At 39.3% G+C, this 23104-nt stretch overlaps 1 protein-coding gene across 1 annotated transcript in view; it reads right to left on the bottom strand.

The window, feature by feature from the left end:
- CFAP61 (cilia and flagella associated protein 61) overlaps nucleotides 1-23104 on the bottom strand; it is a gene marked incomplete at both ends in the record, with an annotated part of 275048 nt that overhangs the window by 88231 nt on the left and 163713 nt on the right. Inside the window, 3 exons of the mRNA XM_084247720.1 lie at nucleotides 2731-2905; nucleotides 10844-11012; nucleotides 16010-16108. Coding sequence (XP_084103846.1) covers nucleotides 2731-2905; nucleotides 10844-11012; nucleotides 16010-16108 — 443 coding nt within the window. The remainder of the gene's footprint in view (nucleotides 1-2730; nucleotides 2906-10843; nucleotides 11013-16009; nucleotides 16109-23104) is intronic.

The following is a 23104-nucleotide window of genomic DNA, read 5'->3' as shown; positions in this document are numbered from 1 at the left end:
GTCCTGGGCTTCACTCTTACCAGGACTGCAAGGGCTGAGACTTATTTACACACTGGAGAGCTTTCAGTGTGCAGTGAGTACTCCATCACATGTAGCAATAGTAATGCTGATAACAGCCTGGATTATTGAACTCTTACTATGTATGAGACACTGGCCTGCGTTGGACACATAATATCTTATTTATCTCATTTGATCCACACAGCAATCTATGTGAGGAAGATATTTTCCGGAATGGGACTAATTATATTCAAGTCTAAATATGACTCTAATTATGGAAAAGCTACAAAGAGTAAGAGCTTCCTTAAGGCAGGAGGTTAATATTGTTCTTTCTAATTTTTCTCACATGAGAAGTCATTTGAAAAGGCTCCCTATGCAGAGCTCAATTAACCTAGCCAAATTGGGTTTCTCAGAGGGCTGCCAACCTGGGCCCAGCATCTGGGTGTTAGGAGCACCTATTGGGAAGTCCCCTAAGAGTATTATTACATGCTGGTCCTAGGGGAAAAAGCTTACCTTTAAGACAAGAAATTCATTTCTGCATACTTCTTATCCTGAGTAGTCAGTGGACAAAAACAGGCACTCAGAGAATATTATACTGTGGTTGATGAGAGACATTTTAAAATCTTTTATAAGCATTTCTCTTGACATGGGCACTAGTCTACCCCCACTTTTGACAAATAATGAACAGAACAGCACTGATGCTTTTCCCCATCTGAGAATCAAGAGCTTGAAAAAGCAGACACTCAAAGGAGACCATAGTAATTCTTTCTTTGGGATTTCTAAATTCCCCACATAAACATTCGACCTTAAGAACTTGCATCACCACTTTCAAAGGCCCTTTTCTTGGTCAAAAAGCTCTTCACTCCTAATCCTCCAAACAGTCAACAAAGTTAATACACTGTGTCTTAATAGGATTGGGCACAGTTCTAAGACATTGTGTATTTTATATTGAACTATTATCTTTTGTGCTTTCGGGGATTTAGGTTACATTTGAGGTCTGGAATTGATGGCATGGTAATGATTTGTCACAGATAAAAGCAAGATTCTGTCACTCACCTATTTTTGTAAAGTTTTACTGGAACACAGCCATGCCCATTTGTTTACATATTGTCTTTACCTTTGTTGTTGTTGCAATGGCAAAAGCGAGTGATGGACAGAGATTATATGGCCTTCAAAGTCATAACATGTTTATATCTGGTCCTTTACAGTAAAAGCTTGCCAACCCCCATATCAGAGAATTCCCTAAGTCTGTGTAGGTTATTGGGCATTCATTAAGGAATGAGAATGATGTTGAAATAGATTTAAACACACACAGATGCAAAACTGAAAACAATGTAAAGTTCTGTGGCAAATACAAAAATATTTTAAGACAAATTTTAAATCTGCGTCAATGGTATACATCTATATATCTCACCTCTGTCCAAAGGTTTTAGACTCAGTTGGGCTTTTTATGTGTTTTCTGTTCAACTTTTAGGTTATACAAAGTATTTCAGGCCCAGAAGAATATGGAATACTTCCCCAAAACACTTTGTGAAATTAGTTTACCCTTGATTCCAAAAACTTGATATAAGAAAACATGTAAGAAAAAACTATCAGCCAATGTGAATATCTGTCTTATGAATTTCGATGCAAATAGCCTATAACATCATAGTAGATCAAATCCGACCACATACTGAATGTCGTTTGGTTTCCATTTTTTTACTTTTAATTTAAAAATTAATAGCTTTTAAATGGAGTGCTTGACAAAAGTTAACTAATACTTAAATCTTCCACCAAATATCCGAAGAAATTATATTGAATTTCAACATATTAATTGCATATAAATTGTGCAATTAATTAGTTGCATTATTAAATTATGCTTAAATGGGCACATTTAATAAATATGCTTAAGTTTACATATTGATCCCCACATTCCAGGCACTTAGTGATTTTCAGACTGAGTCAAAAGTTTGAGTTCAAATCCCACTCAGCATGACTGGTTGTATCCCCTAACCATGTCACTGACCCTACCTTTGCACTTGACCTGGAGGCAAAAAGAAGGGGCTGCACCAAGTCATACCCAAAATTTGACTCTTAGTCTTCAGTTAAAGACAAAGAGGGAGCCAGATTTTCTTCTGGTCATTCTACATGTCAAACAACTTCATTTTAACACAAGCAATAGAGAGGAAGATGTTTGAGAAATATTTCTGAGTGGCACAGGCATTTGGTACAAATGTTTCACTGTCTCATTTTAATTCAAAAAGTGGCATGCAACTCAAATGTGTATTAGTGGGAAGGACTGTGCAGGCAGCACCAAGAAAGAGAACAATGGATTGTGAAGAGAAGAAAAGAGCCCATCCGATGCAGACCCTTCTTTTTCTCTCTAGGTCTTTTCAGCTTCACAAAAGAAGACATATTTTCCATATAATTGCTACACATGTTTGCTTATTAAATTATTCTTTAATTAGTTAATGATTTTAGCCATGCTTTGCTCTTCGGATATTCATTTTGTGTAATAAAATAATTATAGATAATTAAACTATCTCAAGCCTTTTTCCTTCCCCCAGTAAACATGCTAGGTATCCAAAAATGACAACAAGTTGTAAATTAATCTGGAAAACAAAGCATGACAGATGAATGATTTGGTTGGAATTAATTAGACACTAATTATATACTGGAACTAGATGAAGAATGAGACTCATTATAAAAATAAAATGCTATTCTGAAAAGATGCACAGTTACCAACATCCTCACCTTCTCTGATGATGGAGTTGTTCCTCATCCAAGTCAGGGCCTTCATGCAATCTTCTTCATCATTAAGAGTGAAATGATTGCGAGGAACTTTGTCAGTGTATCTCTTCTTAGTGTCGCTTGGAATCTCCCTGTTTGTCAGGTGCTGATTAATATCAGCCCCTGTGGGACGTGGGACCTGAGGTATGTTAGAGAGACAAGCTTATTTCAGTGGTAACCAGTGAAGAGCTGACACAGTAATAGTTTAATTAAATAAAATAATCAAGATTAATTAAATAATCGTAGCAATACCCAGCATGGATATGTCTTTTTTCTGCCCTCAATTACAATCAGTTTTTTAACTGAAAAAGCCAAACAGGGAATGATTTTTTCAAATCCATCTCACTGGTGCAAAATAGCCATTTCTTAGGCCCACAGATTCCCTAGGTTAGTAATTCAGACAAGGAAAGGTGGGGGACAGTTTGTCTCTGTTCCACAGTGTGGGAGGCCTCAGTTGAGAAGACTTGAATGTGGGGTAACCTGATACTAGAGGCTGGGATCATCTGGGGATCATCAGTCCTTTTTCTTTCCCCCCTAAAATAGTCTTGGTATGCGAAAAAGTTGTCATGGTATATCTAGCAGTTGATTCTGGCCATGGAGAGGGATTTTAGCTGGATTATTGGCTAGAACACCTATATGTGGTCTCTCCACATGGTTTGGAGCTCCTCACAGCATAGTGGCCTAAGTGCAAGAGTTCTGAGAGAGAAAACAGTCGAGAAAGCTCCATCTTCTCTTCTAACCTAGTGTTGGAAGTCAGTATTTCTTCCACCATATTCCATTCCTTCTTAGGCTCAAGGGGAAGAAAACTAGAATCCATCTCTTCCTGCAAGAGTGACCCATGGAAGAACACATGGAACTGGCCTTTTTTGGTTAAAACAATCTTTACACAAACAAGGGCAAGGCAGAAAAGAAAATGAGGGAGTGGGAGAAGATTATTTCTCACTTTGTTAGAGAAATTCTCTTTCTCCCCCTGCCCTCCACAGAGCCCTCCCAGTGTAACTTCTGCAAACATGACTTTGGATTGCAAACATGAGTAGAAACAGACACTTTCCTCGGCAATAGGGCAAACAACCATGAAAGCACAAAAAAGGATGGAGACATACTTTTGGTGTCAAGGACACTGTGGCAAACTGGAAGGGCCTGTGCCCATGCTCTGACTGAAGTACCTAGTCCTGAACCTAGTCATTGTTGTTGCCAGAGTAGAGTATGGGTTTGGTTTGTTCAAAACTAATTTCTCAAGAAAAGACAGATACTTGGTTTTTCACAGGGACTTCTGATTTATTATTATTATTATTATTATTATCATCATCATCTTGGATTGAATTAAAAGCAAACATCACTATTTGAAAGCTAATCACAATGCAATAGCATGAATTTGCCCAGTGGGCCACCACTTTGCCCCTTCAATTTTTATTTTGTTGCCAGGTAGAGGTTATGTGAAAGATGAAGAGGCTGGTGCTCAGAGCAAGGCTTAAAGGCAACTTTGTTAGAAGGCCTCTGTTCACAGACCCACACAAACTGTCCTGTACTCTGTGGTGGTATGAAGCTTAAAGGCTGTGAGGCAGGGATCATTTTATGTTGTGATGTAGAGTTCAATTGTAGGAGAGATTAATATGGGTGCCAAAGAGGCAGAAAATGTCTTTTTATGCTAGGTAGAGGTGAATACTTATTAGTAATTTAACTAATGAGGTTTCATTAAATCCCCCATAATATTTAGGAAACTGGGCCTCCCCTGGTGGCACAGGTGGTTGCATGCAGTTCTGTGGAGCTGTCCACAGCCTTTGCAGCGTGGGTTTGATCCTGGCTGGCTGGTGAGGGTCTCACATGGCGCAGCAGACCTCTCCTGTCATGCCCGCTGCTCCCCTCAGCAGTGTATTTCATCAGTCTGCCTGTTCTGTTCCCCACTGTCTCTGGTGAATCCTCTCACCCTCCAGCACATGTGGCCTGTACCCCGGTTCTTGTATAAATAAATAAATAAATCTTAAAAAAAATATTTAGGAAACTTTTTGTTTTCCTCAGTAGAAACTATAAAGCTTGGCACATTACTAGAACATATTTAATTCAAATTGGATTAAATATTAAAAAACAATTTTTAATGCTAGGTGTCCTTTTACAATGAAGAGTTTGCAGTGACGAAGAGGCTATATTTAGAAAAATGGAACAACCCAATAGGAGGTGTTTATTTACTGCAAAATTATGGAGGTAAACTTTCTTATTAGCATAATAACTTGCTTGGCAATATCGCACTACAATTTTGGTATTAATATATTAAAAGTTATTATAAGGCAGTCCACTGAGGAGTTGTCAGTGGTTTAAAGTGCACAATATTGACTACCATGCTTTCAACATTTGAAACCTCACTGGAACCACAATGATGACTGCAGTACAAAAGAAAATGAAATTGGGGTAACAATATACCAGTTTAGTAAGTCATACTTCAACAAATCAGGAAAAGACCTTGGCAGAAAATGGCAGACTTAAGAATAATTTGAGAGCACTTCAATTTATAAAACTTTCAATGAGTTATCTTCCCAAATGATGTTTAGATGAAACACAAGGAAGAGAAAAAAGAATGAGGTCCAAAATGAAAATTAGCTTAACTACAATCCTGAAATGTAACTGCATTCTTATATTCCATATGATTCTGTGGGAACTTAAAAGTGTGATGTTGTTTTTGTACATTTCTAAAATCTACAGAATTAGAGAAGTTTAAAAAATATTAAAGGGATAATATATTTTTCATATTCTCACAATGGTGTTTTCACAGAATATAAAAAAAAAACTAATGCTAGGGTTTTAAATTCCAAAGTTTGTCCACAATTGTCCAAAATTTGTCCACACAGAGTTTAACAGAACTGAATAAATCAAAAAGGATCTATAGAGGGATAAATTCATCTTATGCCATCCAAGTCAGGGAGGGAATATAGTTTAATAGGTGGGCAAGCATATAGTTAATAAAGAAGCACCATCAGTGCTGGCTATCCAAACTAAAGCATTCTCTCTCACTCTCTCTCTCTCTCTTTCTCTCTCTCTTTTAAAGATTTATTTATTTATGCATATAAGAACTGGGATAGAGGCAAGAGGTGCAGGGTGAAAGTATTCACCAGAGACATAGTGGGGAACAGAACAGGCAGACTGACTGAAATACACTGCTGAGGGGAGCAGCGGGCGAGTCAGGAGAGGCCTTCTGCACTATGTGGGTAGCTCCCTGGCCAACCAGGGATCAAACTCATGTTGCAGAGGCTGCAGATAGCTTCACTGGGCTGTGCTTAGCCTCTTGCTCCACTAGGGAGGCCCTAGAGCATTCTCTTGTCACTAATTTAACTCCCACTAACTGGTGAATGGGAGAATAGTATTTTCAATCATTCCACCATATGATTCACTGACAGGTGGAAGCCCTTTGGCCACCCCCTTCCCCTCAGCAAGTTAATAACTTATGGTGACAAGAACTGCTTGGAAACTGACCCAATATCCTGTTTTCCATTTCTTTCTTAGTAACAGATTCCTGGGACATATGCCCAGCTGAAAAATTACATTGACCAATTCATGACCTAAGAGGTGATCAAGAGATAGAACTATAAGCAGGAGTCCTTGGGTAGGGCAACTAGAAAAGTCATTTTCCTCTAGTCCTTCCTCCTTCCTACTTCTTGCAAATGGATCAACATCTACTTCAAGATGCTGAGGATGGACGCCACATTTTTAAGACAATGAACAAAAGATAGAATGGCCTGTGTTCCTGATGATATCAGGGAGCTGTCTTACTGGACGTGAGTTGCTTTCCTCCAGACACTTTTAATGAGAGAATGAAATAAACTTCATTTCAGTTTTAAACTGCTTATTTAACTCAAACTATTCTGTAGCAATATGCTCTAGAATGTGTTGTAAAGACTTTCAAAAGCCATCAGGTGTAATCCTTGCACCACATCTATGAGAGAAAGAGGGAGAGCAGGAGGAAAGGTGAGGAAGAACATGGGGAGGGAGAGAAGAAAGGAGAAACTGGCAGTGGTGGAATACTCGTGTTCTGGAACCAGACCACCTGGGTGCAAATCCTAGTCAGTCACTTCGTTTTTGTCTAATGTCAGAAAAATGATCTAAACTTCACTCATCTATAAAATGGGGGAAGCAAACAGCATAGACTTTGGAGAGTTACTGCAAGGATGACATCACATGCACTCACCCTCAGACAGGCCCCTACCCCTTCACAAAGGGCCCCATGGCAGTGTGCTGCTGTTTCCCAGGACTGGGCATTCCCTTTTTGATGGGGACCTCAGACTCTTGTTTCTAGAATGAATAAACACTATATTTCAATCACTGCTGGTTGTATCTCCTAAATTTGCTTCCCAAATGCTGTGCCAGTTAAATTTGTTTTCTACATCATAACCTTCAAGTATTTGAGGACAGCCATCCTGAGTCTCACCCTTCTGGCCAACCATCTTGGATGATACTGGATATTTGAAATTGTTTCAGCTTGTTCTTCCTCTGTTTTAAGCGTGACTCTAAGAAATGAATTTAGGATTGTTTTGGTGACATACTGACACAATCCCCTTCAGCATGTAAGGGGCTCATGAACACTGTATCTTCAGTATGAATGTTATCCTTTGTCAGCATGAGTGTCTTTCTTCAACTAATTCTGTTTTGCTGGATATTAATATTCCTGCTATTTAGTAAAGCTATTTGAATTCATCTGATACTTTCCTGATGGTGCACTTTTAACTATCTTTCCATTTTTAGACTTTGGGTGTCATTTTGCTTTGCATTTCATTTGCATGTTGAATTTAGTATAAAAAGAGTCTCGGTCTTATAATGGAAGTTTAAAACCTTGACATTTACTGTTATAACCTTTGTATTTTTTTCCTTATGCCTTTCTGATTCATACTTTTTCATGATTATATGAGTCAGAAATTTGAGTAGGGTGTGACTAGACAATTCTTTTATTCTGTATGTTATATATAGAGGCCACTTGTTGACATTCAGCTGGTGGATGGTCTGGTCTGGATAGTCCAAAATGTTTTTATTCACATGTCTGGAGCTCTCCATTGGTGCACCCATGTATGCTACCTCCAGAACAGTGATTATGGAGTATCTGGCTTCTTATGTGGCAGCTCAAGGTTCCAGGAGTGACTGTTCCTACAAATAAGGAGAGGCTGAATGACCCTTGGGACCAGGCCTCAGAAGTCATGCCACATCACTTCCTTTGTATTCTTTAGTCAAGACATTCACCAGCCTGTCCATATTCAATTGGGAGAGATACATAAATCCCATCTCTCAAATGAGAGAAGCATTAAAGTATTTGCAGCCTTGCTTTAAAATGGCCACTTTTATTTCAATGCATGCTGTTGTTTTCCCCTTTAATCATCCTCAAATTCAGTGATAATCTCCTCATGATAGTCTGTCAAAAGATAAGAGCTTTCTCAGGTCTATGATTGGGAACACGCATTCATGTAAACAGGTTTCTTTTCTGTCTGCAGCGGGCTCTCACCTGGGACTGCATCATTCCAGATGCCACACATTTATTTGTCCAGTAATGTAATTAAGCTTTCTGAAGACCACATCATATTACTGACCCACATCAAGCTCACCACGCCTAACATCCTGGACTTCCTCTCTCACTTGGTTGGATGTATTTGCCCTGCCTGCTGGCTTTCTAGTGTTACCCCTTTGATGAGTCCCTGCCTATGGTGTCCTCATGGTCAGTGCCAGATTCACTGACTTTTGACACATTTTTATTCTTCCTCTTTTAAAATAACCCAAACCCAAGGGTGGGGCAGGGATCTCACAGTCTCTTCACTATTCTCCATGAGTCACAGAGTGACTCAGGAACCTCACATTTATTAATTGTTGAGTGTTTTTCAGGACCAGTATGCACTCACCAGTACAAAAAATCAAACTCAATAGTGGAGGTGGAGAGGAAGTTAGAGTGCACTGAGCATGAATTAGATAATCTTTACTTTCCAAAATGGAAAGGTCATAGATAATGTCAGAATTGATAGATCAAGGAAAAGTTTTGGTAACCCCTGGAGAATTAACAACAGGAATGTCTCAAATTGTCCTGGAGAGAGGACTTGAAGGTAGAGACGAGCCCTCTATACACCAAGCACTGTTATATAATTTAAAATTTTACTTTGCATATGCTTCTTGATAAAAAGAGTGAAATGATATGCATTTGGATGTTAAAAACATATAATATTTTAGAATGATACCTGCCATTTAAAGATCTCATTAGAGAATCAGAATTGTAATTATAAGTGTCTGTCTTCTTTGAGTTTCAGCTTTATTTTCATCATTTTAATTTTTTTAATCATATAATTGGGGCAAAACCATGAGGGAGTGAGGAAATATCAAAAGAAATAAGAACTGGAAACCCCCCAGTGAATTCAGCTGCCATTTTTGCATTGCTCTATGTATCTTTAATTTTTATGTCCTCAGGAAAAATTAAATTGGAACTCCCTTTATCACTTGTTCATTTCATTTTTCCTGTTGTAGAAAGGGCAAGAGCTTAATGTGCCACAGACTAAAGCTGTAGGGGCAGCTGGACACACATGGGCAGATGCCCGACGTTCTGGACAGCTGGCCAGGTCTTCCACACACATTTCCCAAAGTACGCAGTTGCAGGCAGCAGCTGAAACTTGGCAGGGCAGGTGAGGGGGGAACAGACTGGTACAGAGTATTTTCCTCTGGCTTAAAAGGGGAATATATGTGTCTAAATGAAGATATTCTTCCAGTTAATTTTTTTCTTGTTAATTTTCATCTCTTAACCAGAAAAAAACAATTATGTTTATACTTGAAGAATTGTATTTCTTAAAAAAAAGGGGGGGTGCAGAGGATGAGCCCTGTCTGATACTCCAGGTGTGGTTCACTCACTAGCAGCATCTGCCTCACCTGGGAGCTTGTTAGAACTGTAATATCTCAGCCCTCACTCCCACCCCCATCCACTGCTCAGAAATGGCATTTTAAGAAATGTTCAGGGGGCTTGTGTGGACCTTAGAGGTTGAGAAGTGCTGCTCTAAGTACATACAGATGGGGGAGTTTGAGATAAAGTTCAAATCAGTGGTTCTCGGCCTTAATTTTGAATCACCTAGAATGCTGATAACTGGGGCCCAGACCAGAATAATGAAAGCAAACTCTTTTGGGGGCCAGGTGTAGGTATGGGTATATTTCACAAATGCCCCCAAATGTGTAGCCACAGTTGGGAACTTTGGCTGAGTAGTGCTTGCAGTTGCTCATCTGTCTGTCTCCCCCCGCATGCTGCCTCCTCTAGGCTCATCAATATAAGGGAAATTGCACACATGAGCCATGTCAAATCCATGAACATTCACATGATGGCCTCAGACAGGATCAGCTAAAACACAGTGGTGCCTGAGGTGGAGGTGGATTACCACATACTCATTAGGAGCAAACTCACCATGGGGAGGTCTATCCAGATCCTAGGGGTAAATGTAATTAAAAGACACCATCTTTGAGTTACAAAACAAATCTCTTTTCATGAAAGAGGCATCCTATTTTTGTGGACCACATGAAATGCTAATGTGTATGATAAAACGAAAATATTACGATGTATTGCCCTAAGATGTTAAACAGCTTCAGTGGCACCCAGCAATGCTTTCTTCAAATGCAGCTTGATAATTAGAATGGAAAGCAGGATCACTGGGTAATCAATCAGTCACATTTTCTAGTTTTATAATCAAGAGACAAAATAAAATAAGGGTTGACAGAAGGTGCACGTTTTTGAAATACTTTCACTTTCACATGAGCCTATCACCACGCCAAATGTTAGCCTCTTGAGGCATAAATTAATTTCCCACAAATGTACCACTTGTGTCTGCTCTGGTGAACGGTGTTAGATTTTTGGATAACAGCTTAAGGAATGACATTTCTCTGACTCGCTGTGATTTTTATCCTTGCGCAGAATGTTTTTCTTGGAATGCGTTTCCATGAGGGTTTCGGACACAATTCTGGCCACAAGTGTGGGCCCTGCAGGACACCCCTGAATGGAGTGTATTCGCTGCACCTCAAGTGCAGGTGTCCCCCATTAAATATATTCATCCTTTGTCACTGAGCTCCCCCGGCATGTCCTCACCTGGTACTGCAGGCCAGTGCAGAGGATGAGGTGGTCATACAGCACGATCTCATCATTGGAAACCACGACATGCTTGGCCACTCGGTCTATGGCTGTCATCCGCCCAACGACCACATTGACCCAGGAGCACAACGACATCAATGCATAATCTTTATCATTAAAACAGTGGCTGTGGAGAGAGAAGCTCCCATCAGTGACATTTGAGCAGCTGACAGCGGGCATTAATTAGACATCTGGTGCGCTGGTTCAAGTCCCCTGGCAGGCCGAGATCTGTGCTCGTGCTGTGAGTTTACCAGGATCGAGGCTAGGCACTAGGAGGTTTTTCGTTATGAGACACTTAGTCACAAATTGACATCTTCCTATTAAAGCTAAATTGTTCCATCTGGCACAGGCCAGGCCCACAACAGGGAGGGGGTGTGTGTATGTATGTGTATGAAATCACTAAAACACACTCTTTCTGCTGCTTCTATTTTAGAAGTTGCAAATTGGTAGTTTTAAATTTAAATTTAGCTGCTGGGTTGTCATATTGACCCTGTAGATGCAAAGGGAGTGCAGAAAGAGAAAGTGACATCATTGAGGATTTCCAAAGGCAGGGACAGAAGATCCTGACTATCAAGAACCCCTCTTACTTGCTGACCTTTTTCAACAAATGACTCACTCCTAGAATTAGCATGTGGATTCATGCCAAAACAACAAAGCACATTTTATTTACAAAAGATGTCAATTGGGGAATTATGTTCACAACAGGTACAATCCCTGGAGACTTCCGGGTTCCACTCTACAGGGCCAGGGTGATTTACAGGGGGACTGATACCTTTACAAACAGCAGGTCCAGGGTGGATGCTAATTCTGGGGCTTCAGGTATACTGGAGGCTATACCTGTATAGCCATTTGAGTTCCATTTGAGTTTGCACAGTCTACTTTAATGTGAGAAAAGTAGGTTTCTTGTGGCCTGGGGTTTATTGAAAGAGTTTTGTGAGAGTTGTTTCCAGAATTTCCTGAAAGGTTTGACTTCAGGCACATGAACTTTCAATGTTCCTGTTCTGAAGTCAGTAGTGTAAGCAGGCAGGACAATAAGTACTTCACCTAAATCTAGGGTGTGCTGTGCCGCGATCTGTGTCCCTGCTACCATGCTGAGACTGGACCCTGGGTACTCTGTGTCCTGTTCCAATACTTCCATTTCCTCACCTCTCAACATGAGGTTAGTGCTCCTCCACTCCCCTTGTCTCTGTCATTATGAGGGAAGAATAGGAGACTGTAATAGATGCTGCTTTGTCAAGTGGGATGCATATATGACTGGCATTATTCTAAATAATACATAATCCTGTTTACTTTCCTTAGAGGCAAACTGGATTCTGACGTGGTAATGGGAGAACATTTTTCCTTTTGATCCACACATGTCTGTTCTCACCACACAAAAAGAATTCTAGTAATGGATGCACATTAGATCCTGTTACCGGGTCCGGGAGAAAGAAGGGAGCTCTGGGCTTTATATCTCTCTATGAAGCAACACTTAAAAACAAGAAAATTTCTTCTTAATAAGAAAGAATATCAGGGACTGGCCTGTCATGGAAAGTAATGAAGTGATATGAAATTCTCTTTCAAAAAACCATTTGGGTATTTTCACAGGAAAATAGGAAACTGTATTGATTTTGTACATTCACCAGAGACCCACAAAGGATTGTTCTCATTTGTGACACAACCTCTTCATGTCAGGAATGGTGCTGCTGGCATTCCAAGATGAGGAAAAATTAAATAAAGTTAGTGTACAGGGATTAGTCTTATGAGGATTTACTCAAAGATAAAAGTTCTCAGGAGAAATTTGTGGAAGACTAAGACAATGCTATTTTTAATGACAGTATGACAGTGGTGTTGGTAGTGGCAGAATACACAGTTCATGTGCTATCCAGTAGGAAGCGGCACTTAGGAGCATTGTGGGGGTGTCTTTTGGACCTTTAGGAAGCATTAATGAATGGGGTGCTTGTTTTTACAATTTGTTACTATATTGAAATGACATTTCTTAGTTTAAAATTTCACTTCAATAGTGATATGGATATTATTATTGTAGGGTGAATGATTGTCAGGCTTTTCTGCCTTCCCACCCTTAGGGTTGATGATGGATCCCTGCGGTCCTGAATGCATGTCTGATGGTGGGCATGTGGAGTAGGGTGTGGGCATGCATAGGTGGGTACACCTGGGCTGAGAGTGGGCTTTTAAAGGCAAAGTCACGAGTACACCAGCAGAACACCAGAGAAGGAAAATCATTAAAACTTCATGTTTCTAAAGTGCAATTGACCCTGATTTGAAAACAACATGAAAGGTTGTTTGCATAGAACATTCTGGAAACAGGTAGTAAGGAAAACAGCATAAAAGCAGGATAAGGAAATTCCTGGAAGAAGACATATGTAAAGACTGGCTACTTGCTCAAAGTTGCGGTCAGTACTCAAATGAAGTGGTCAGAGGGTTAGGCCAAAGCTCCGGGTACAAAATTAGAGGCAAACCAACCCCAGGAAAGCAAGTCTAAGTATGGTGGGACTTGCATTTCATAGAGTCAGAACCCTTGAGAACTGCAATGAAGGTTAGAGGTGTTCTTGAAGAAATTATTGTGACACTCTTGAAAGGAGGAACATCACAATTAACTCTCAGTTGTTCAGGATTGTTTGTTAGTGAATTTCCCCCTGCTTCCCTTTTCTCTTCCTTCCACCACCTTCCTTTCTCTACTTCCTGGACATGTGATCAGCACCTCTGCCAGACACTTGATTGGCAAGGGAAAGAAGACAAAAACTGGCTGTTCAAAAAATAGTAAGAGCAATAACAAATCAAGGAAAAAGTTCAGAATTAGTATTTAATAGGGAAAAGTTCAGAATTAGTATTTAATATCAGGAGTTTAAACCATTAAATGTATGACCATCACATACTTGTTATTTTTAAATTCCATGAACAATAATTTCCTTCTTTGGGGTGTGAGGACCACTTGAAAGCAGTATCCTGTGTATGTTTCAGTGTATGATTTTTGTAATGATGATAATATGTAGTCAACCCATGCAGAAGCCTCTGTTATTTAGACCCTGTCTATCATCTAAAGGGGAGTTTTTTTGCAGGTAACTTTCATCTATTTGACATTATTCATTGAACACCTGTTAAGTGCCAAGCACTGTTGCAGATGCTGGGGATACATCAGTGAACAAAAAGGCTCAAAATTCCTGTCCCTGTGGAATTTATATTATGGTCAAAATTTATACTATAGTTGAAGGATTAGGATATAAAGAATATGCATAATTTTAAAAGGCAAATTATATAAAATTGGGATCTGTACAGCAAGGGAAAAAAAGAAAGTAGAGTAAAGAGGACTGAATAGTGTTGGTTGCAAATGAATGGGTCGTCAGGGTAGGTCTCACTGAAAAGTTGACATTTAAGAAAATCATTTAAAGAGAGAAAAGCAAAAGCCCTGAGGTAGGGACCTGCCCATTATGTCCAGTAATATCAAGGCCACAGTTCTCTCTGAGGAGGAACTGTGTTCTCTCTACACAGGCAAAAATAGTAAAAACTATTTTTGAGAGAACTAGGGCAAAATAGTAAAAGATGATGCCAGAGAAGTCATTGGAAATTGGACAGGAACAGGTTTTAGGCAGGAGCTTACTAGAACTTTCGGTGATGATGGAGATGCTCTATAGTTGTGCTGTCTGATATGGTAGCTACTAGCCATATGTGACTATTTGAGCACTTGAAATGTGACTAATGTGATTGAGGAGCTGAATTTTTTATTTCATTTAACTTTAATTAATTTAAATTTAAATAGCCACATGTGGTTAGTAGTCACCAGATTGGACAGTGCAGTTCTTGGCTGTGCAGCATCGCTCTGGCTAGTCTGTTGAGAATGTGGAAAGGTGAGGACAGAAACAGATACCAGGTGACTTCCCACCCAGTCACAGGCAGATCCCAGGCAGTTTTGAACCAGGAGGTCACTTACAAGCGTTCTCTGCTATAATATCCCTAACAGGAGTTGACAGAAAACTATATCGCACTAACTGAATTAACTTCCTCCTAAGACATTTATCAATCACACCAAATTTTTTCTGGGAATGATGTCATTTAGAGAGAGGGAAAGTAAGGGGAGGGGTTGTGCGTGTGTCAATGCTCTGTCAGAACTTGGGGTTACACGAATTTTAGCCTCCAAATCCAACAACATTGCACACTTTTCACAGTGAAAAAACCCAGAGCTCAGGAAATGAAATCCTGTTGTGCTAGAGACAAGATGGGAATCTTGATGCCCCTGGCCCAAAACCCGCAATTTTTTCTACTGCAACCTGTTGATGTCCTTCCAAATAATTAAAAAGGCCCAAAATTTATATTTTGATAAAAGTATTAAGTTGAAATAAGCCTGGTTCTAGTTTTGCTGCAGTCAAGAAAGTTGTTTCCCTCACTGTTGGATGGCAAAGTAAGTCATTTTCACAGAGGAAAGAAGATTCCTTTGTCATGAATTCTAAAATTAGCGGTCCCCCTTCACCCTCCCCAAACAATTTCCGTCATCCTTGTTGGAAAAATTGGGACATTGTTTCTAGAGGCAGGGAGCCTAATCATTCTTGTACCCATGTTTTGCTACAGGAAATTAAAATTAATGGAAGCTGTGTGATAATGAAATAGCACTTTCTAGAATGGAAGATGTCAAATAGTGATTCTACTGGGATAGAAACAATGAAGTCTGCCTGAACTGGCACAAAAGGTCTCTGCCTGATCAGACTCCCCCTCTGCCTGATTATAAATGGCCAGGGGGGATGTGAGACCCAACCCCCAGTGAGGCACCTTGTCTTTATCTCCCAACTCTGAATCTCAGGGGAGTTGCCTTGCCTGATGCAAACAGTCATCCAGCTTTCCTACCTATAGCGTTACTCAGAACCAGAATGAGAGCAGTGGCTGGGTCAGAGTGCTTGGTCCCAGTTATCTGGAACAGGGCAGATGTCTTCCCTCAAATATCAAATGACAGCCCAACCCCACCTTTTTTTCATTTAGGGGTTTGTACTTGTGTCTCCTAAGAAATTTATTAACCCCGGTTGCAAAGCCCTCTTTTCCCTTTCCAATCTGAAAAAACTGCTATTAAGCATAAGAATGACCCACACAAATTAGGACATTTACATCCCAAAATGAGAAAACAAATAGAATTCATACTCAGTGGCTAAAAACTTCCTGTGTTCAGAGTCCAGAAGTTTTTTCCCTGGGAGTCCATGCGTTGAAATCAGAGTAAGATTACTAAACTTCAGGTGTGAGCTGTAAAAGAAGAAAACACATAAAAAGAGGTAAAGCATGATTTGTTGAGAGTTTATTATAATTCAATTTAACCTTATTTTTTCTGTTACCCATTATTGAACTTTTCTTTAAATCTAGCAACTCTTTGGATACAAGTCTTCAAACAGAACTGAGGCCTTAAATGAAAGAAGGAAGATGGATCTGAGTAGCAAATGACAGAAACATCCAAAAACTATACCACTGTCATGGCAGACACCATTTAATTCATTTAATTTTTTAAAAAATTCCTTCTCAAAGTAAAAGAAAATAAAACCTACAAATTGGGGCAAGGGAGGAAAATTTAGTATAAATTAGTGCAAAGTTTCAATGTTAACTACTAAAAAATTGCTAGTAATCATAATCAACACAGTTAAACTTTCCGAAAGCTTATACTCAAGCTCTTTCATACAGTCCTCATATCAGAACCACGAGGAGAGCAATATTTTACCCTTACATGCTTATGTGGAAATGAGGGGAAGTTATTTGACTAACATCTTATAACTAGTGTCTAGAGGCAAGGAGTGAACCCAAGCTCGCTGGCTCCAGTGTCTTCTCATCTAGCTTCTGGTTCTCCTGTGTGTCACATGTCTGAAATTGTTAAGGAGGATCCAAAGGTAGGGCAGAAGTGAATTTGATGGAGGACAAGAAAAGAAAAAAAACTGAAAAGGAGGTGCACCACAAGACCAGAAACTTGGCTCACAAGGAGGTGGGGGTAGAAGAGATTAGCATAGCAATTGCCACAGCCTTGGAAACCAAGATCCTTAGGTGCTGATGACACAGTTGTGGAAACTAGTATCCTCAGGTACAGACTAGTATCCTTAGGCTCAGATGCCTAGATTACAAAGCATAACATCCAAGCAGGTATTCGAGGGTGCATCCAAAGATAAAGATATGGAGATTGAGCCCATTGTAGAATCTCAGGTCCCTTTCACATTCTACATAGTTATTCAAAATAAGCTACCGACTGACTGCTCACAAGGAGTGACCCCTCCCAAACAGAAGACTCCCTCTGCCCACCTGTGACTATGCAGGTGCTTCCTTTCATCAACTCTCCTCTGCAGGGCAGCAGCCTCCTGCCTGCCCGTGATCTGTCCATTCTGGGCCTTCTCTTGATTGACCTCCCTCAGCGGAGGCCGCTCTCCTCAAGGTCACCCGCCTGTGACCATGCAGACCTCTTAGCAGCTCTTCCTGCCTGCCTGTGTCTATGCAAGTGTACTTTACTTTTCTGTTCTCTTTCCTAATAACCCTGCCCTTTAAATATCACTAAGGTCTCTGTCTCATGGAGAAGCTCACCGGGAAACTCGCCGCGTGTTGCTGAAACGGGGAAACCTTTCCCAGAGTGAACCCAAGGACCCTGCCCTCCAAACCCACTGACTCCAAAAAACAACAACAAATTCACATCAGTCAATATTAGTTTTATTGTAAATAGTGATGCTATAAACATAGGGGTGCAGGTGCTCTTTGGAATTGATGTTTCTGTGTCCTTTGGGTAAATACTTAGGAGTGGAATTGCTGGATCATATGGAAGCTCTATGTTTAGTAGGTCCAGAAATCTCCACACAGCTCTCCATAGTGGTTGGACCAGTTTGCACTCCCACCAGCAGTGCAGGAGAGTTCCTTTTTCTCCACACCCTCGCCAACATTTGTTGTTGCTAGTTTTTTTAATATGTGCCATTCTCACTGGTGTAAGATGGTATCTCATGGTAGTTTTGATTTGCATTTCCCTGATTACAAGTGATGTTGAACATTTTTTCATGTGCCTGTTGGCCATTTGCATTTCCTCTTTGGAAACAACCCAAATGTCCAAAAATAGATGACTGGATCAAGAGGATGTGGTACATATACACCATGGAATATTACTCAGCATTCAAAAAAGATAAACACATGCAATTTGCAGCAACATGGATGGCGCTGGAAGGGATCATGCTCAGCGAAATAAGCCAGAAAGAAAAAGAAAAATACCGGATGTTCTCACTCATAGCAGGAATCTAGCCCTTTGCACTCCACTGTCCCCTCTCAGGGGACATTGCAATTTATTAGTGATTATGGGGAATTGAGTTATTTCAACGCAACTTTTTGAGACATGCATGTTTCCCTGAAGTTTTATCTTGAAATGGCACAAGAAATTAAATAAAAATATCGTAAAATTACTAAGATATATACAAGAAATGTCAGCGGGTTTTGTGTCGAACGAGAACATGAGATGCCTGCTCATGACGGTCCGAGCACTTCGCGACGCCACTTGAAAAGAGCGATAAGGGCAGTTTGTAGAAAGGTCGGTTTTCGAACATAGCGCACACTGTATAGTGAGATATATAATTACAAATAAACAAGTCTACATCTGGTGGAAAAGATTTTCAAAGCTGAGCTCATTTTGGTTTGAAGCTTCGAGCAGTGCACACAGAGGAGAAAATCGGAAAAGTGATTCTTTTCTTAGTGAATAAATTGTGTGGTGAAAGCTATTTTGGTAAATATCATCTTGTCAGTTAGTAATAACAATTAGAAATTTTCAACCCATGCATTTATTCATATTTTTTATTAGAACAATGGCAAAGCATCCAACCACGAATGAGTCTCATGACACAAGTAGTGAAGATGAACTCCAGATAGACCTCTATACAGACATGTCAAACATGCACTAATCAGCCTGCAATGCATATTGGGGAGTGTTACAAAACTTATCAGACTGTACAAAATTATAAACAATAAAATATTGGTTTTTTTGCAAATATACATTCCTCTATGTCACCCAATTCATATAAGTCCAATATCATTATAATACGTTACTTGGTTCCAAAATTATACTAAATAATATGAGGGTCTGTAAATGCACGTTTCCGCCGCAAAGTAGCGTCGAGTACCTGGTAGCCAATGTCCAGAATGGTTCGGAGTGCAAAGGGCTAGAAAACTTAAATAAGGGACCAGGAAAATGAATAACTATAAGAAAGTGAAAATCAAAATCAACAAAAACTATGAACCAGACACTCTATGGGGGGTAGGGGGCGGGGAGGGGAGGGATTGGGGTCAAAATAAGGGGGTTGCAATTGTATGGGGAATATAAAAATAAAATTTATTTAAAAAAATATTAGTTTTATTATTTTCAAGTATACATACATACACATACACACACACGTTGTTATATGGCACAAAGGAAACTTAGACACCAGGGCTAACAAGAACCAGGTTTCATGCCCTGGTGCTGACTCAGCAGATTCGCATCCAAAGGCTGAGCCCCATTTGTAGGAAGTTAGGTGCTTATATAAACTTTCAGTTTCTACAGGGTTCCAGGTAGGTTTTCATTGGCAGCTGCATATGGTCAGATATGAAGTGGCTACATACCAAGAGGTGAGTTGTATAGTTGCATACCAAGGAGTAAAGGGAGTAGTCATGGGACCCCCCCAGGTCCATTCTACCTGATGGCGGTACATGGCTATCACGAAGCAAGATTCATACCAGGTACTCAGCTGCATACCAGGAACTGAGCAAAAGGTTGTAACTAAGATCCCCCAAGCTGCTTATCCCAGGTCACCATGCCTCAAGTCTCTCCCATTACCTGAAAGTAGAGAACTCCTGTGAAATCTGTCGTGAGCAGAAATGGCATAAAGCAAAGACGCAATTATCACTAATTTATATGGAAAAAACAGGCCCTCCAAAATAACCTACCCAATCATACCAAATAACACATAAAACTCAAATAACATTAACATATAATAAAAACAGGAATATGATAAAATGCCAACCTGCATAAAGGAGATGCTGGGGAAGGAATTGGTGGGGCATTCTCTCTGCACAGGGCCTAGAGAGTGGTTGCTACAAAACCATCACTGCACTTTATTTTTGATTTTCATCTTTTGTTATAAAAGCTAAAATCCTCTTCAAAATTCTTTTGATTGGTGAACAGTTACCTAAAAGGGAACTTTTAAAAAGCAGGGGAGAGGCGCGCAGACCTCTCCTGCTGCCCGCTGCTCCCCTCAGCAGTGTACTTCGTCACTCTGCCTGTTCTACTCTCCGCTCTGGCTCTGGTGAACTCTCTCACCCTCCCATGCCTCTGACTGTACCCAGTGCTGTATAAATAAATAAAAATAAATAAATCTTAAAAAAAAAGCAGGGGAGATACATATATGTATTATTACATATGCATAATATATAATTATTCTAATAAGGTTATTGAAGGATTACCTAGGAGAAAATTCTAGAGGATTCCTTTTAAAAACAAAACTCCCTCATATTTGCATCAGGCTTTCTTGGGCCCAAACCTCACTCATAGGCATTATCATAGAAAAGAATCTTCGAGACAATTTGTCTTGAAGGATGTAGGTTTTTATTACCCCTATTTCATACAGAAGAATTATTAATCTTATTTCTTAAAAAAGAAAATCATGGTTGGAAGTGGCAGGTAATTTGTTCATGATCACAAAGCTCATAATTTAACATGAAGCCATGTCTTCCAATCCTAAGTAGCACTGTCTCTATCACCAGGCCCCTCTAAATAGCCCTCTTAGTAACATTAAACCACATGCCTGGAGCATGTACATGGAGGCTTCTGAAGAACTTACATGCTTGAGACTCACTTCTTGTTTTCCCTGAAGTATTTAAAATACTCCTGCTGCAAACTTGCCTTCCAGTTAGAGCCTGTGAATTTTTATGGGTGAGCTGATCTTTTCATAGGCTTCAGAATGATGAGAATGATTTTTTTTCCTAAAATCTCTTCTTTGTTTGCACCTCCCCTTAAAGCAACCAAATGCCAAAAAAGAAATCTTCCCCAAGTTAGAGGACAACACCTGCCCTCCTTTCCCATGAGGAGATTGGAAATTTTCCAAATGTGGAAATGCTATCAATTTACTGACAATCTGTTAAGTACCACTAAAAGCAGAGGACTTTTGGTGACAGCACAGGTCGGCAATGTAATAAACTCAACTGCACCTGACATTTAAAAATAGCTAAATATTATGAAAGATTTTGCTCTATAGTCTCTAAGGATGTGTGTCATTTGAAAATGAATATTCTTTTTTGATACAAAGAAAACTGAGCACATCTTATCCTCTAATAAGAATCAAAATTTTGACAATGTTCAAATAACATAAAGGTCACAATTAACCCCAGCTATTTATGGCTGCCAAATCTGTAAAGGCCCAGCAATGACAGCTCTTTGATTTATTGCCATTTAATAGAAAACACAAATAATAATCATACGTGTTCATACTCACATGCAGTTAAAATTTATTTTGGCTATGGAAACTATATGATTGAAAAGTGGTTTATTTTGTACTAAAATACAGTTATATACAGGTCATTTTTCCATTTCTATGTGAAAAGAAGGCTCATTAATTATCCGTATATAGTAAATATATAAATATAAATATATATATATATATCTTTACTATAAAAGCAATCCCTTTGACACTGAATAATTTGAATAACCTAATAAGGATCAAATGACTGGTAAGTTGCCAGATTACCACACTGTATTATCCTGAATTATGCAATTATACAATTAAAGAGTTCTCTCAAAGGTTTGGTGGCATGGTATTTTCTGGATGTTTATATATATGTAAATATGTAAATATATGTGTGTGTGTATATATATGTATGTCTTTCATAAAAAAGCAAGTCTGTTGATATAGGGCTAGGGAGAGATAGGAGAGGAACTTTGAAGAGGAGAGAGAACTAGTGGGTAAACACCCACCGAATCTGGGAAAATGGAAGAAGACTCCTGTAGATGTTTAGAAGTGGCAAAAAGGGGAAGTGGAAGGGGCCTGTTTGATGGCTGGTATCCATTTTCTTTATGATGGAGGAGATGTACTTGCTTGAGAAAGAGGAAGGAGAATAGAAAGGTAAAACAAGAAAGGTGAAAGTAGTGAACTGGAAGATTGAATAAAGGACTAGCATAGCCACGATGAAGTGTGAAAAAGGAATTTGGCTAAAACCAAAGAGAATGGAAAGCTGGTACATAGTAATATAAATATATATGTAGACAGATATATAGCAGCTTCCGCATTCTCAAGTCTTTAAATTTACTTATCTATGAATGTTCAAAAAATCTTACATATAGAATAGTGAGCCACATAATATACCTTGAGTTTGGGCGTGCATTACATGAAATGGCAGGAACAGCAGCACCACAGAGAAAGCACAACTCTCGGATTTGCTGGTGTTGGTTTAATGTATATAAACAATATCTAACATCATTTTGAGCTCTCTGCTCCAAAATCAAAGGTCACTGTGTTGTGGAAAAAAAAAACCTCAAGTTAAGTGCTCAACCCACTGAAACGTTAAGCAAGTGCACCTGCATTTTCGCAGCAGATAATTCCAGTGGGGATTTCACGTTGCTGTGGATACAAAGGGAGGAACAGCTCAAAGATACTTGTAAAGCAGGGAGGGATTAGAGTATCCAGGGAAATAAGTAAAAGGTATTGCATTTCATTCCCTGCTTCAGGAGGGCAGCTACAAAATTAGGTCGAAACATCCTTATCCTTCAAATAAAGAGGGTCATGTTGCCAATTTATGGTGAGCATGATAAAAGAAACATAAAACTTTGCATGTTGCTTACCTTTCTGGGTGGTAGAAACCTGTCAACCTGCCAGGTGAATGCTTATTATTATTATTTTTTAAATGTTTCTGCTTACTCCTTATTTTTGGGATAGTGAGGGCAACCTAAGCAAGTAATTTAAAAAACTTCTTTCATTAATGTTTTCATTTGAGCAAATAGTGTAGTGAGAAAATAATTTTCCACATCAACCAAAATGCTACAATTTACTAAAATCTCTGCCTTCTGAATTGTTCAATACAATGATAAAATATTTGCCAAATGACAGTATATCCTAGCTCAAGATAGATTATTTAACCTAACTGCATATTTTAGTAATCAAAGAATAAATTAGATTTAATTAAGTTTTAATACCACTACATAGTCACAAACAATGATAAAATGCTATAGATGGGATTTAAAAGTGGAAGTTACAGGAAATTCCAATATTA

Source organism: Talpa europaea (assembly GCF_964194135.1).
Source record: "Talpa europaea genome assembly, chromosome: 11".
NCBI lineage: Eukaryota > Metazoa > Chordata > Mammalia > Eulipotyphla > Talpidae > Talpa > Talpa europaea.
This window is presented reverse-complemented; position numbering and strand designations above follow the sequence as displayed.